The 17,075-nt window shown below is 31.9% G+C and overlaps 1 protein-coding gene across 1 annotated transcript; it reads right to left on the bottom strand.

The window, feature by feature from the left end:
• Window positions 1-1,800: 1,800 nt before the first annotated feature.
• On the bottom strand, window positions 1,801-7,879 carry LOC100257309 (uncharacterized). Its single transcript, XM_002263608.5, has 3 exons — window positions 7,668-7,879; window positions 6,246-6,298; window positions 1,801-2,111 (listed from the first exon to the last, which is right to left on the bottom strand). Exons 1-3 carry the CDS (start codon window positions 7,789-7,791, stop codon window positions 1,968-1,970), a joined length of 321 nt encoding a protein of 106 aa, XP_002263644.3. The 5' UTR covers window positions 7,792-7,879; the 3' UTR covers window positions 1,801-1,967.
• Window positions 7,880-17,075: the final 9,196 nt, after the last annotated feature.

Raw genomic sequence — 17,075 nt, 5'->3', positions numbered from 1 at the left:
AGTTTTAATTAAACACAAATTCTTTAAATGTGAATAACTAAAAATAATGTCATCAAAAATTCAATAGCATATAATTTAATATAATTACATAATTTAGTTTTAAATTAGTTTTTCTTTGATTAAATTTAAAAATTTTCAAAATTAAAATCAAAGACAAACCATACATCAAGAAATTGATTTAATAAATCTCAAATAAAAATTTTGAAAACTAATGAAACATAAATTAGGATATCAGTTGTATGAGAAGAAAATAAAATATAAAGAACTATGAATATTAAATACATTTTATGAAAAAAAAATCTATTTATTTTATTTAATTTTATTGAAATCCTAATATATCATTAGCACTTAAAAGATAAAATATAAGTGGTATTTGTTTCCTCAATTAACATTTAATTATAAATAATTTAATTTTTGTTAGACTTTTTAGGGTAGGCAACATTTCTATTTCATTTGTATTTTTAAAATTATTAATTACCTAAGGGATAATTTTTTTTTAACCTTTTTTTAAATTTGAGGGTGGCATTTGTCCGTGTTAGGGGTGTCTGGGCATAAAATGTAAAACATGATAAAGATTGATGGGTAAAATATATTTAACCCAACTATAAATTATCAAAGTGTTAAGGAGCATGATATGCATACTAAGCCATAATACTCCAAGCTTAAACTTTTAGGAAAATTAATAGTATAATGCAAAGGGATATTTTTTGTTTTACCTTTTGGAAATTAGAGGGTGGCATATGTTTGTAGGTGGTGGGAATACTTATCTCGCTTGGAAATTTTGTTCTACGCTTTTAACTCATTCTTAACATGAGTTCACTCATTGTTTTCTATTCAAGTATGAATTAGTTATATTCATTCCTCATCTTTATTACTAGATAAATTTATTTCACTATTAACTTCTGTTAGCCCAAGGGGTCTCCTAAATGAGTTTTGATCATAACAAATCATGTTTTTCACTATTGAGTTTAAAATTAAGATGACTTTCAAGCAGTATTTGCAAAATTCAATTGGAAAATCAAGTTGTTCATCAAAGGATCAAAGGTGTGTAAGATCAAGTGAGCATGAAGACCTTTTAAGCTTAGGAACATTATGTAAGGTAAATACTTGGGTGCACTTAGGTCTTTAAATCTATTCATGCATCATTTAATCATACTTCTTTTGAACTCTAAAGATTATATTTTCTTAATTCAAATTCTAATCCAAAACTTAGGCAAAAACCTCTCAAACTTGTTTTATAAAAGAATTTAACGTTGTTGCGTAAGTATTAAAAAGGTTTGAATTTAAAAAAGAAGGGCTTTTGAGCAAAAAAGTTTCAACAAAGATATGAAGAAGAATAATGTAGTGACATCAATATCAAAACATAAGGATAAAAATCTTCCGTTTTTTCCTGGTTAAGATTGGCAAGCAGCAGATGATATATTCTTGGAATAAATGTGTGAAGTAGGAGATGGAAGAGCAAGAGAAGGTTCCTCTATTCTCCAAGCTTCAAGCACGATGCTCAACAGCAGCCTGTTTTTTTTACCATTGAACCAAGTCCTCTTGAATTCCAACTTCTGATTCCATTTCATGACAACACCTGGAAGTAGAAGGAACACAAATAAGGTGCAACAGCACAGTTCACAGTTGCCCTCTGTCCCCCTCCCCTCTGTCAGGGTCGTAATTCCACAAAAAGTTAAATCGGATCAGTTATCAGGACTATGTAACAAAGGTCCTGTGCTGTGCCCCATTCAACTAAGAAACAGACAGATTGTCTTTCCTTCTTTATTTAAAAAAAAAGATATAGAGCACACCTAGATGTAGCAAATAGTACCAAGGAGCTGTTATTATTGTGACTTTAAATTAAAGGAGAATCAGAAGTGACATCTAGTTGAAAAATTGTGAGTACCAGATACAAAACAAAAAACCTGGTACATCACTAAATAAAGCATCATTAGCATGTCAAAACAGAGATGAATACATTTCATCTAGTTTTTGTAATTCGGATTGTCTCGGAGACCAAGCTTTGAAAGAACAAGGCAGTAGGAATCCCAGTCAGTTCTACGGAGATACTTCAATAACTTCTTTCTCCTCTGGACCATCGCTTGAAGACCCTTCCGGGAATGCTTATCCTGCATTTTGAAGACCATCACATGCATAAACAAAACATGATCATTCATCTTATAACAATTGCTGACTACAATATAATGGCAGCCTGCACACAACTCAGTAACAATAATTGTCCTCAAACAATGCACTCGAGCATTCGTGGTAAGCGATCACCCATTTTCTCCTACAAAATTGTTTCGACACAGGCACCTTATTAGACAAATGTTCAACTTAGAATTAGTTAAATACGGATAGGGTTCAAGTCTGATAGAGATTTCTTAATCAGAGATTGCATTTTCAGGTTTGATTGGGTTCAACCGGCTCAAATTGCAATTCTAATTTCATGTATGTCATGGTGCATACAAGATTGGGTAAAAAGCTCAAGCCAATAGCTTTATGAAAAGAAGAGCATTGGGAAGATATTGAATGGATTTCAAACATTTCAGGCATTATAGTAGAGGCACCATTTTATGTTCATTCAAAACTGATCTGAATTAACAGTTTTAGGTTTCACTCTTTTATCAAAATCCAATAAATTCACAGTATAAGTCTATTTAGTTATAGCTTGCTTAACTTCATATGCCAAAATCTGGATCATAAGGTCAAGAGGTATTCATCAATGAAAACTATCTTCAGATAACCAAGCAATTTGGAGGCTCAAGTCAAAAGGACAATACTGTTGGTATTGTTCCTATAATTTGCACAAACCCATCAATCAGTCATAAGAGGTGCATAGTAGTATAATTTGGCCTTCCTAATTGATATATTTTATTTCCTCCCATCCATATCTCTCTCTCTCTCTCTCTCTTTCTTTTCTTTTTTAGGTAAACTGATAAGATATTAAAAACACTTTGTAAAGTTGCACAAACTACACAGAGAATACAAACAGTGCCAGAAGGCAAGCAAAAGGAAAATAGAAACAACAAACCGTAACCTGATACAAAAACATCACCCTAAAGGCCTAGAAAGACATAAAGACCTATACGACCTTTCATGCTTGCAAACCAAATCCACTTTCTGCAATCTTACTGAATCCTTGGATAAATTCAAACTTCATCTACCCATTGTTAATAATTCCACTCTCCCTTGCCACTGCCTGAAATGACTACCCTCTGCTCCCTTAGAAATTACAATTCCAGCCCACTTTTCTAAATCCCTTACCTTGAGATTGAGTGATACAATTCTGGCCCCTCTCCTTTTCTCATATCCTTCCAATTTCTAAGGAGAGCCAAACACCCAGCCTCTAAACCTACTAATGACGATCAAAAAATCTCAAAACTTCTTTCTTTTTTTTTTTCTTTTTTTTTTTTTCTTTTTTTGAGAAATAACAATGTAATATATTGAATTAGGAATTAAGAAAAATCTCAAACTTCATGATCACTCACAAACCATATCCCACCCCCACTTCTGGCTCCCCCCTTTTCCACTTGATTTGTTGTAATTGACCAAGCACTCCAATTTGCAAAGCTCCCTATCAAAGTCGGACATAGAGGAAGGCCTCCTTTTTATACTCAAAGCCACTACTCTATAACCCTTCTTAGCTTCCGACTTTCTCAATAAGGACACAATTTCCTTCTCATAACCTTCCACTAGCAAATCCAAAAACTTGCTAAAGGAGACGAATTTCCCAAAAGACAAATCGTAGAGGCTCTCATCTCCCATCGAGTCCCTCCTAGAGCTCCCATTCTCCAAAGCCACCACCTCCTCACTCCCCACATCTAGGTTCACACTCTAGGCATCTCTAAGGTGATTCTTTGGAAAGTCCACAACCAAACCCTTGCTGGAAGTCATACATAACATCCCATAACCATCACCCTTGCATTCTACTACAAGCCCCTTGTCCTGCTCCCTCCACAAAACCAAGCTTTTGGCTGGACCCTCATCTTTGGAAATAGAAGATGCAGAAGAAAACCCATCCCCCATCCAACAAACTGGAGATGATAACTTACCTGCAAAACCTTCTACTCCAAACAAGAGGGTGGCATCTACAAATGGTGCTCCCTCCTCTAGGTTCTAAGAGGAGCGAACAAGCAAAGAGAGAGCTACTTCGTCACAAACCATCCTCAGGCCATCAAGATCAACTAAAGACAGCTAGCTCTTGATCCATAGCATCTAGAGGTTCCTGCCTATGCAATGTTGAGACAGACTCTCCTCTCTTGGGATGCCAGAATGTTTAACCAAAATCCCTTCTCACAACCTTCAGAATGATCTCTCTCCAAGGGTACAAGGCTATGAAAGCCCTCACTACCAGTTAAGGCACAACCCACATCCCTTAATCTGCAATTTAAACCCCTTGGATTAGTGAAATGAGTCTGGCCCAATCCATAAAAGTCATGGATCAAGGGGTTGGAGTCTTTAACCATCTTCATTGGGCCACTAAAGTCCCAAAACAATGTGACTTGTCTTTCTTGCAATGGGCATCCTCCAATAACACAAGGCCTAAATCTGCAAGTCCGCAACCACCATCATAATAACCTAAAAGTAGTGGCTTTTCAAAGCCACCAGCTACTTTCCTAACTTTATGGCACCTTATGGCCCCTAAGCTCAAAATGTCCCCTGAGCTCTTGCAAACCAACAGTGCTTTCTTACTCACACCCTCTCTAGCATCTTAAGGGCCACCACCATCATCTTCTGCCCTTGCCTCCTGCTACTTTCCATCTCTCCTAGCTACAAACTGTGACAACCAAGTGGGACCTCCCACCACAATTGAATCAAGTAACCAAAAAGCCCCACCACCACCTGAAGTAATCTAGGAATGTTCTTGTCATTTGAACCCACAAGAATCCTTGCCCACTGGAGGTTACGCTGCTTTACAATGCTTATATCCACCAAAACGAAGCCCCCATGACAATCCCTTAGATATTTAAATAATGTCTTGTCCCATACCCTTGAAGCCTGGCTCAAGTGGTAAAGGGATAGGGAGGCTTTGTGGGACGTCCAGGTTCAAGTCCCATGGGGACAAAAATTTACCTATCAAAAAATAAAAAATAATGTCTTGTCCCATAAGTGCAGTGCTAGCCCTGTTAGCCTGAACCAAACCTCCTTTGCATGGATGTCTCTTCGAAAGCACCTGACCTTCAACAACCATCTATCCAAGGACAAGCACTTGTTGGCAAACCTCCTCAGACCTCTATGCAGCACCTCACTTGCATCTTCAATTGAATCCAATTCAAATAAGATGAGGGCTCCCCTTAGCAAAGATAAGTTGACTTCCCCTTGCAAATGCCAATAGAAAAATGCACATTTCTTCAATGCTTGCAACTCTGTCACCATATCTGAAAACTCCCCCAACTGACCCACTAGACAACACTTTAGGGACTCCTTAAGACAGACATCCTTTTCCCCATCCAAAACCAAACATCATCTCCCAATGCTTCTTTACCTTTCTTCACCTTGTCTGCAAATGACTCATTAGATGAAACCCTTAATTTGTTTCTCCCTTCTAATTGAACCACCCTCCCCTTAGGAAGACCGTAACCCTTTTGGGAAAACAAAACAAACCTCCTTACCTCCAGAGTACACTGAACAAAGGATGAACCTTCCTACCTCATTACAATGGCATTCCGACATGTAAATTCTCTCACCTTCCAACCTTTCCTTGCTGAAAGGCTTCCCTCCTACACCCCAACAACACAGCTCCACCTCTTCCAAAAGAGGGGACAGACCTAGCTCACCAAATCTTATCCAGCTAGAGTAGCATCTGCTACTTTCCAAAATTTTTCCTAACAACTTGCCTTTGACCTCATGCACTGAGAGTTCAAACAACTTCAAATCCATTTCAAATCAACATTTCCCTCCCCTCATTTCCCCCCATTTCCCCTGAGAGTTCGAACAACTTCAAATCCATTCCAAATCAACATTTCCCTCACCTCATTTCCCCCAATTTCCCCATCCATCTTTTCCTCCGCCATCTATAAAACATTGCTAATCATAGCTAAGTTTTCTATGAGTTGGTTTGTTTCTAATTTTTCATTTTTGCCCTTCAGTTTTTATGAAAATTCCATACCAGGACCAACATGACACCCACATCTCCATAAAAGAGAACTCAGGGAGTGTACAATGCAGAGGAAACAACTCCTCAAAGATATTGGTTTGCAGGTCAAATGAGCACCTACGATACACTGAAACATACAGAGATTCATGGACCATACTCTTACCTTTTTATGTAATGCTGAATTTAGGTGCTTGATCTTTGTCGTCAGCTGTGCCACTGCAAAACAATAAGACACAAGGAATGGAAATCCTCAGTAAATAAATAATCCCTGGCAACACAATCCAGAAAAATTTTTGAACTCCTAATATCCCTTCTGGTTGTTCCTTGCAATTGAAAGAAGTTGTAACCGTCATTTTTGCTTATTTATTTTTTCAATCTGAAAGTTCTAACCATCGTAATTCTGACATACTTTCTACAATCCGATGATTAGAAACTTGACAGGCTAACCTACAATTATCGATATTCCGACTTCCTTTATACAACACATTTGCTTTCTAATACAAGAAGAGACAATTTTTTATCCATTAATTTTACGTTAAAATTAGCATTCTTAGCCACACCAAAATTTTAAGCTCTATTTTGGCACAGTCTTTCAATTATCTAAAAGCTCTTTGTAGCTGTTAAAAGAAGTTTACAGTGTGTTTTAAACATGTTAAAGTAGAAGCAGAATGAAGAAAATCCGTCACCAAATATCAAACCCTCAAACTATCTTTTGTCTATCAATCTTGTGTTTAAGTTAGCATCCTTGTCATCCCCAAGACTTGACTTAGACCCTGTCTGGCACAGCCTTTTTATCATCTAAAAGCTCTTTCTAACTATTAAAAGAGATTCAGTGTCATTGAGCTAAAAACACTTTAAATTAGAAGAGATTTGAGGCCAAAAAGCTCTTCTCAATGAGCTTAAGGTGGTTCAAGGTATTTCTGCTTAAACTGCATAGATATGCCCAAAAGAGATTTGTTCAAATTTTTAATTTAAACAAATTTATTATAAAAATATTTTTTTACTAGTTTTATCCAATATTTAGTATGAGGTGATAAATAAAAAAGTTTTAAATCTATTTCAGCATACTTCTGTCACTAAATGGATAATGTTCTCTCTTTATATATTTATTATTTTTTTTTGTCTATATGATTGTATTTATTTTTGTGATAATTTTAACAATTCTCTTAAAAAATTTGGAACTCTTAAATTAACATATTTTGCTTATCGTCTAATACCAAGACCGATATGCATCAGGACCTTTGAGTCAATGAGTTATACCATGACTTTAAAACATGATTCCAACCCACCTATTTTAACCACCTTTTTTTTTTTCTTCCTCCTTTTATAAGGTACTAGAAGTGCATAACCTAAAAACAAATTTCTCCTATATTATTAATTGCAAAGAAACCTAGATGCCGGCCAGGAGTTTAGGTGAAACTTGAAAATAAAACCTCATTTATAGGATTATCTGTGCATTGATATGTGGAAAGGGCACATGGATCATTCAACAAAAAAGGGAAAAGCAAATTTTTTTTGACAAAAACAAATAAACAACAACAGAAACAATGAATCTTCACTGGAACAGACCCCAATGAAATTTTACCTTGAACACGTGCAGATCCACAATCTGATTCTGACATTTTAAATTCATCTCTAACTTTTTTAAGCTCAACTTTCAGCTTCTCAGCAGATGACATATTATCTGGATGGAAATACTGCATATACATGTGATGAATAACAAAGTGTGTTGGGTATTAAATTTAGTAAATATCGAGTTAGTTCAGCTTGAAGTAATAAATAAAACAAATAAACATCAATACATTCTTAGTTTTTTCAGACAATATGCACTTAATAAGCATCAACAAACCCCCCTCCCCCCACCCCACCCCATGCCTGTGCAAAATCACCATAATTATGCACAAAACAGAAGCTTCATCTTTTTTTTTTTTCCATATATATTAATTTTCATTCTCTCCCCATCTAAAGAACAGAATGAACTTCAGAAAACTTCATATTGTGTGATAAAGTATGTCAACCAAGGCTGCTAACAAATCATTCTTAAAAGCAAATTATATAGGCTAATTAAACTGAATCAATTGTATTAGAAACTGTTATATGCTCTAAAAACCCAAAAATGTAGAATTTCTTTTAAGCTAAATATTTTTTTCATAGACCTTTTAAGCTAAATATGGTTAGAAGATGTATAAAATTATTCAAAGCATTAAAAATATCACCAATGCCCATATTCTCTAAGACAGTAAACTTGAAAATGCAGTATCGTTTCCTTTTTCTAGTGAAGTAATTAAGATAACAATCTGAGAGTTTTGAGATTGATAATTGTGATCAAATCAATAGTAGCATGTGAGGGCAATACAACTTAGTTTGCCACAAACTTGACAAATTAGTTGTGAGAAGTTGTATCTATTGCCTCGATCTCCTCGATTTGACCACCTTTGAAACCTCCTCTCATATTTCGATAGGCTTTATGTTTCTAGGTGTTTGAACTACAAGTCCAAATTGTGGTTCCTTGTTTCTCTCGTGTGACTCATAGAGATATCTTCCATTCTAGATACCAGTATTTGATCAATTTGTGTCTCTTCAGGGGCTAACTGCTTACCAAGTTGGTTTTCATCATTTGACCATTTCATATTTGTAAGCTCTTCAAGAGTACCAAACTTTTCATATGTTGTTCATTTTTTTTTTTAGGAACTGAATCGTTTGATCCAACAGGTCTACCACACTTTAAACGTGTATTAGATTCACTTACTATGGCATTTTTCAATTGTCCTTCAGGGACATCAATATGTGTCAGGGGGTATTCATAGCCAGCACATGTGACTTTGTTACTTTTTTTATATTTGTGAAAACATTAGGTAACTAATTTGCAAGTCCTTACAAATGAATAATCCTTTGAACTTCTAGTTCACACTACCTTGTACGAGGATGCAGATGAGACAGAGAGGGTACAAACCATGTAATGTCTCGCCATTCTTCTAGAATTGACTTGCCTCCCCCTAATGGTGAGAAATTGTCTCTTTAAACTAGAAATTTACATAACACGTAATAATATCCTTCAAAGGTTCAAATATACTAGTCACTAGTTGAAGAAACTTCTAGTTCTTTAATGAATCCCCATTTGATATTTCAAGGAGTTGATGCATCATTGTTCACCCTAGAGGACCAAGTTGGTCATCTCAAATTCTTTTAGATTTGATAGAATGTCAAGTATCATTCATATGGATTTGTGTGCCATTAGTAACATAGTATGAGCTCGTCTAGAGCCTTTAATCGGGTTTTTATAAATTCATATATATAGTAATGACATCGATCAACTAGTAACATAATATAAGCTCTTCAAGAGCTTTCAATCAAGTTTCCATAAATTGATATGGTAATGACATCAATTATTACATGTTGTACAATTAATGAGATAGATATCTTAGAATATACTTATTAAGCAATAAATACTATATGTAAATAAAACATAAACATTTATTAGCAAATATGATATGTACTATATTAGATAAAAAGACACAACATAAGAAAGTAAAGATCCTACATGAGAATAAACATTTTTTCCATCACCAATCAATTAGTAAATTTTATCATTAGGATTTCTAAAGAAAGTTATAATAATCTAGATATGTTAACCTTCTCTTTACTAATTTTTTTCTTTTAATTTTAGAAAAAGTCAATGAAATGCTTGATCGTATGACTAGTATGCATCAACAATGATTTTTTGTTCAACTTTGGTAGGCTTATACTACAAACTTAACCCTTTTTTTTCATTTCATTTCACCACTTCTGGTGGTATGGTCTAAATTTCTTCTTGGGAAAACAATGACCCTCATGGATTAAGAAGTTATTGTATACTAGATTTAGATCATATCCTATTCTATGATCGTATTCCTAATTGGTAGCATTCACTTTGGGGAACAATTCCAATCCGATTAGAAAATATTGGCGGTTATTAATGAAAAACTTACTATTCTCAATTACATCTAGTTATAGAGAACTTAAAAGAGGATCATAGTCTTTTAGTGGGTATACTTTCTTTTATATTATTCTAAAGAACTAAAGGGCTATCATACTTTAATGACATAGAAATTAACTACAATAACAAACTAAATAGAAAACTAAAAATATTTAAACAAATTAATAAATGTGAAAAATTTAACTATGCCTTTTCATGAAACATGATGAGTATTTAAAAAATGAAGTATGAAAATTATAGATCGAAATATTTAAACCTTCATATCTAATAGAAAGAATACTAATGATACATTCAAATCCAAAACATAGAAAATTTAGGATTTCAATAATTGAATTATTAAAAAAAGAAGAATTCATATTTCATAACTTCAAGTTATAAAAATATATAAAATTCTTGTAAATCTAGGCTATAAGTGAAACAACAATGTTTATATCATAATACTTATAATAATCTCTATTTATGTATAACATATATTTTGTTTTACATATATGACCTCAAATCATAAATTTTCTATATGGCTTCTAGCCATGGAAGATTATAAAATTAATTATTCAACATAGATATTAGTTATGAGAAATTATATAATATTAACATTTTTTATAGCTTTTAGCTGTAATAACATATAAAATAATAATCTCTATAGTTTTCATTTATATGAAATAGCTATTTTCTTTCATAGAACTTTAGGCTATGAAAATATTTTACATTTTTTTTTCAAGATATAAAATATATACAAAAAATTTCCATATAACTTCAAGCTTTGGCCTACAAGAATATATAAAAGTTTTTCATATAACTTCAGCCTATAAAAATATGCAAATTAATTATTCATATAGTTTTAGGCTATAACAATATACAAATTATTTTTCATGTAGCTTCAAGCCATCAAATACAAATTATTATATAACTTCTAATTATAAAAATGTATAGGAATCTATACTTTCCTTTTCTACATAGGTTGATCATGATAAACATTTTTCATATTTTCATAAAATAAAATAATTACTATGAATTCAAGAAATTATCTAACAATGCAATATTATCTAAAGAATAAATTTGTCAAAACTTCTAGCCATAATTTTATTACTATAATATAAAATTTTTTGCATAGCATCAAACTATAAAATATTCTCTATATAGCTTCTAGCTATAAAATTTTATAAAATTATTAATTGACAATTTAGTTCATATAACTTCTAGTTATACCATAGTTAGAAATTCTCTATATAGCTTTCGGCTATACAAAATTAAAATATCAATATTTTCAAATTTCTGCCTTAAGTACAGAAAGTATGGCTTATATAGCTTTTGACCATGAAAACATTTTTAATATAGTTTCTAATAAACATTCTATTTTATCGTAACAAAAATGTATAAATTTATACATAACTTCAAGTCATGAAATATTTATTGTATATAGCCTTTGGCTATAAAGTTTTTTTTTTTTTTATAACGTTCGGTTATACAATATAATTAAAAGAAATCAAAAGCTAATATCGTTCATAGCTTTAGGCTATGAATTTTCATTATGTAGATTTGTATATAGCTTCAGGTTATGAACTATTTACTTTTATAGCTTCTGGCTATATAATATTATTTGATATAAGTTACAGTTATATCATATAATAAAAAATAGATAATTAAGAATCATATACATAACTTTTGGCCATGTTTTTGTAATTTTGTAATTTACCCCATAACTTTTGGTTATAGGGATTGCACATATTTATGTATTCAAATAAAATAAGTGAAATAGAAAATCAAAAGGTAATTTTATCACATATATAAATAAAATAGAAAATTATTATATAAGTTTATGATATACCTTTTTGTGGGATAGATGAGATGACAGTCTTTTTATTTCTCTGAAGAGAGAAAAATCTTTCTATTTCTTTCGTAGAAACTATCGTGCTAATATAAAATGCACGAGAAAACTTACTAGAATTTCATTAGGGGTCCCTCCATTTTACAGAGAGTTACAAAATATATACATATATATATAAAGAAATGATAAAATGCACGAGAAAACTCAATAGAATTTCATTATGGGTCCCTCCATTTTACAATATTATATATATATATATATATATATGGATGATCATCCACAAGTTATCATAATGGTACAAAATCTTATATTTTATAACAGATAATATATTATTGTAATATATTACAACATATTTTCTATTAATATAATCATATTATAATATAACATATTTAATATATCTATTTATAAATATTATTTATTAATTAATATCATATTTTAATTAAATTATGTATGATGTCATTTTATATATATTATTTTAATTGATTTCAAATTATGTAATGGTTATTTAAAGGAAACAATTTATCATCAAACAACCATTTTTTAAATAAATGCATTTAAAATTTTCATAATCACTCATGAAGTGTAATATATTTCAACCCACCTCAAATATTTTACAAAAATATAATAGAAAAAATTTTAAACATAATTTTTTTTTGAAATATTTTAAAAAAATAGTAGAAAAAATTTAAATAAAAGAGTTTACATTAAAAGAGTAATTCTCTACATTAATAAATGAATAATAAAAGTTTAATAATAAATTCATATTCATGATAGTAAATAAATTTATATTAACATATTTACAATAAATAACTTAATAATAAATTTATATTTGTCTTTGATTTTCCTATGGATATCTAATGATATATATATATATATATATTGGTTCTATTTTAAATTTATGACATTTTACCTAATATTAATTTTGAAAATAATTAATTTTGTATATTTTCTCATCCACTTATATAAATTAATATTTAATCTTATTATATTTATATATCTATAATAATAAATAATTATATGTATTCTGTCATTCTTAATATTAATACTTAATTAATTTTTAAATAGATTAAAAAATATATAGGTTTTATTTTAAATTGATGACCTTTTTATTTATAATATCAATATCCGTTTGATATAAATAAAATTAATAAATTAATAATAAATCAATATCCATATTCATATATATTTTATAATAAATAAATTTATATTTAAAATATAATTTTTAATATTTTATAAAAAGATTGAAATAAAATATTTTACTTAAATGAGTAATTTTCCTATATTAATATATTAGTAATAAATTCATATGCATGCATTGTTAATGATAAATAAATTCATATTTATGTTTTATAATCAATAAATCAATAATAAATTTATATTTATATATCTTTCAATAATTTTTATGTTGATATTGAAGGATTAAAAAATATAAGTTAAATTTTAAATTTTTTGACTTTTGTTTACTTGCATGCTATTAATATTTATTATCTAATTGTTATTAATATTATATGCATGTATGTGGACCCCGCATTTCGGCTCATGCGTTTCCCACTTGATGGCGAGCTCGATTTTTATTTTGAAAAAAAATGATTTTTTATTGATTAAGAAAAATGACCTGTAGTCGCCACTTATTTTTGTTTTATTTTAAAAGGGTAAACAAAATATGAAAGAAAACCCTAAATGTGACTCCTTATTTTGGAAAAGGTGATCTACGAAAAACTGGATTAGATTCGAGGGTCAGGTTACTTATCAGGAAGGTACGGTAAAAACCGTAGCACCCCTCTAAGTCCCTAAAATCGGGTCTCTACTAACAAAATGAAGCTGATGTGACAATTGATGTGGAAATCAATAAATACTCAGGGTGGTCATGCACATGGGGGAATCAGAACACTCAATAAATGATCGACCAAAATGAGAACGGGGCATATCTTGGCATCAATCGATCAATGCGCTATCAAGAAAAAGGGTTAGTACACAATTAAAGGAATAATCTCATGCATGTCATAGAGCAGAATGAATCAATCATGTGTGATAATCAAATCAATCAATCAATCAATCATATTATCACTTATGTAGGGCCCCCACCAAAACCCGTTTATTTTGCATGAATTAATGTCACAGATTCCATTATTTTGGAATTATGAAAAATTCATTCAAGCTTATTAAAATCAAGAGGAGCAGAAGATCGTTTGAAAACCAGAGTGGAATTAAAACTATTTGAGAGAAAATTGAATTTTTTAAATTTATTTGAAAAATTGAAGTCTCGAGGAGTACTTGAAAATTGGAGCTTTAGAGATTATTTGAAGATTGGATTCTTAGGAATTAAATGTAAGAATGAGAATTTTAGAAATTAAATTTGAAAGAAAATTGGGATTTTGAAGAATTATTTGAAAGTTCGGGATTTTTAAGAAAAATTAAGTTACGAAAATTGGGACTTTGGGAGTTTACATTTTGAAAGAAATTAGAATTGTATGTTATTTGAAAAGTAGAAATTATGAAAGTTGATTTATAAAAATTGGAAATCTTGAAAATCATTTGAAGGCAGAATTTTTAGAAATGAATGAATAAAATGATAACAATAATAATGATAATAATAAATGAGTAACCGGATAAATGCAATAATTGGAATATTGGGAACTGAAAATTAAGTTCGGAGATAGGACAATTGGAATTTCAGATAGCTAAATTCAGAAATCGGAATTTTGAAGAATTAAACTTTAATGATTGAGATTTTTAAGAGAAATAAATAGGTAAGTATGGAATAATATTACTAATTAATCAAAACGATATTGGAACGGATGAAAGTGAATAGTGGGATTTTGAGGTTGAGAATTAAGTTTGAAAGTCGGATTTTTGAATAATTGAACTTTAATTATTGGAATTTTTAAAAGAAAATAAATAAATAAATACGGAATAATAATAATAATAACAAGAATAGTATTTAAATGAATAAAAGTGAATGGCGGAATTTTTTTTTTGAGTCTAAAAGTTAAATTTGGAAATTCGGTTTTGAAGAATTGAATTTTAATTATTGAAATAAATAAATAAATATGGAATAATGATACTAATTAACGAAAATAATGTTTAAACGAATAAAAAATGAATGGTGGAATTTTTAAAATTGAAAATTAAATTAGGACGTTTGGATTTTTTTTGAAGAATTAGAATTAGACTTTAATGAATGAGATTTTTAAAAGATGATAAATCGATACATGTGAAATAATAAGAATAGTTAACAATCATAATATTTAAACGAGTGAAATTGAATGGTATAAATTTCGAGATTGAAAATTAAATTTGGATGTAGGACTTTTGAAGAATTAGAATTAGACTTTAATGAATGAGATTTTTAAAAGACGATAAATCTATACATATGAAAATGATAATAATAATAATTAACAATCATAATATTTAAACGAGTGAAATAGAGTAGTATAAATTGCGGGATTGAAAATTAAATTTGGACGTAGGATTTTTGAAGAATTAAAATTAGACTTTAATGAATGATATTTTTAAAAGATAATAAATCGATACATACAAAATAATAATAATAATAATTAACAATCATAATATTTAAACGAGTGAAATTGAATAGGGGAATTTTCGGGATTGAATTTTCGAGAATCAAAATTTTGTAAACCTAATTTAAAATTAAATTTTAGGAAATTATTTCAAAAATGATATTTTGTATAGCTGAGTTTAAAATCTTTATAAAAAAAAAAAAAAAAAAAGATTTGTAACATTAGAAAAATGACTTAAGAGGACCAAATACTTGGCCCAAACTTGGAGGATGGGGCTTAAGGCCCACATGAACTAATCTAAACCCACAACTTAGGCTTTGGGAGCCCACCGGCCAAACGTCCACCATGGAGATCCAGGGGTGCTCTCACCTTATTTTTTAAAAAAAAACACAAAGGGATGGCCCACGGGTAGCATTTGGGCGATGAGGAATAGGGCATGCATGTCGATGATGGCTATGATGAAATGAAGGAATGGAGGTGGGGGCTGCTGCTTCTGCTGGTGCTTGCGCCGCCGCTGCCATGGCCGGCGCTACTAGTCTCACCGCCGTCTCCGCCGCTGGACGGAGATCTTGATGAAGAGGAAGGCGGCGGCGACGACGACGAGTGGCAGGCTCCATCTCCGGCAACGGCTGTTTGATGGGCAAAGTGGCTGTTGTGGGTGGTAATCTTGGGGTTGAACTTGGTCTGGTTCGAGGTGCCGCGGCTGCTTCCGATAGAAGTGTTGGTGAAGAGAATCTTCGTCTCTTTCCTCCTCCTCGTCGTCGACTCCGCCGCCGACCAAATTTTCGGAGACGGAACGCTTCTGGGCAGGCATTGGTGAGAAGAGAGCTTTCCCGTGACGGCTCCTATGATCCCCTTCGACATCGGCCGTGGTGGTGGTGTAGATGTTGGTGGCGCCGAAGACCTTGTGAAGGATGGCGAGCTTGTAGAGGTCGTCCAAGGAGAGGGACATGGTTGAGAAAAGGGTGAGCATGAATATGATGGAGTGTGGGGGATGAAGGGTGTAGGATGGGTATGTAAGCATGGGGGGATGATTGAGGTGGCCGTGTGCATGGGGGCCTCATGCACGTGAATGAAATAATGGAAATGAGAGGATGGTGGTTTTGATGGGGGGTGAGGGTGGAAGAGTGGAGAGTTAGAAAGAGAAGTGGGTAATGGGGAACGTAGAGAGAGGAAAGGTGGTGACATGCATGGGTATCATCCTATTATGAAAGGTGGGTATGAATATTGAAAGGCAGAGAAGTGGTTAAGGTAGGTTGGGTGAGCATGTTGATTTAAATCATTGAGGATCTTAGCAAATTAGTCTAACCAAATGCAGCAGTGGCCAAGTTCATCTGATTACAGAGGTTCGGGAATAGATCTTTTAGCAAACATGGATGGCATCTCTAAGCATATGAGGTTACCTTCAACAGCTCCGTCAGCAATGAATGTTCTCGGATTTTTTATGGATGCTTCCATCATGATGTGGGAAAATTCAGAAAAACTGGTTATGAAGCGGGCTGCATTGCTCATGAAGCACTCAGGCTTGGCTTTGAAAGATGTATGGCTGAAAGTCCAGGAAGCACTTTGACAGGTTACATAAACCTTCCTCAATCCCTTAAAGGTGCTGCCATGAATGGAGAAACTTATAGCGACTACATTGGCTGAAACATCAATGTCATCTATTGTTCC

Source organism: Vitis vinifera, chromosome 15 (genome assembly GCF_030704535.1).
Source record: "Vitis vinifera cultivar Pinot Noir 40024 chromosome 15, ASM3070453v1".
Lineage (NCBI taxonomy): Eukaryota > Viridiplantae > Streptophyta > Magnoliopsida > Vitales > Vitaceae > Vitis > Vitis vinifera.
The sequence above is the reverse complement of the archived record's forward strand: the minus strand, read 5'-3'. Positions and strand labels throughout refer to the sequence as shown.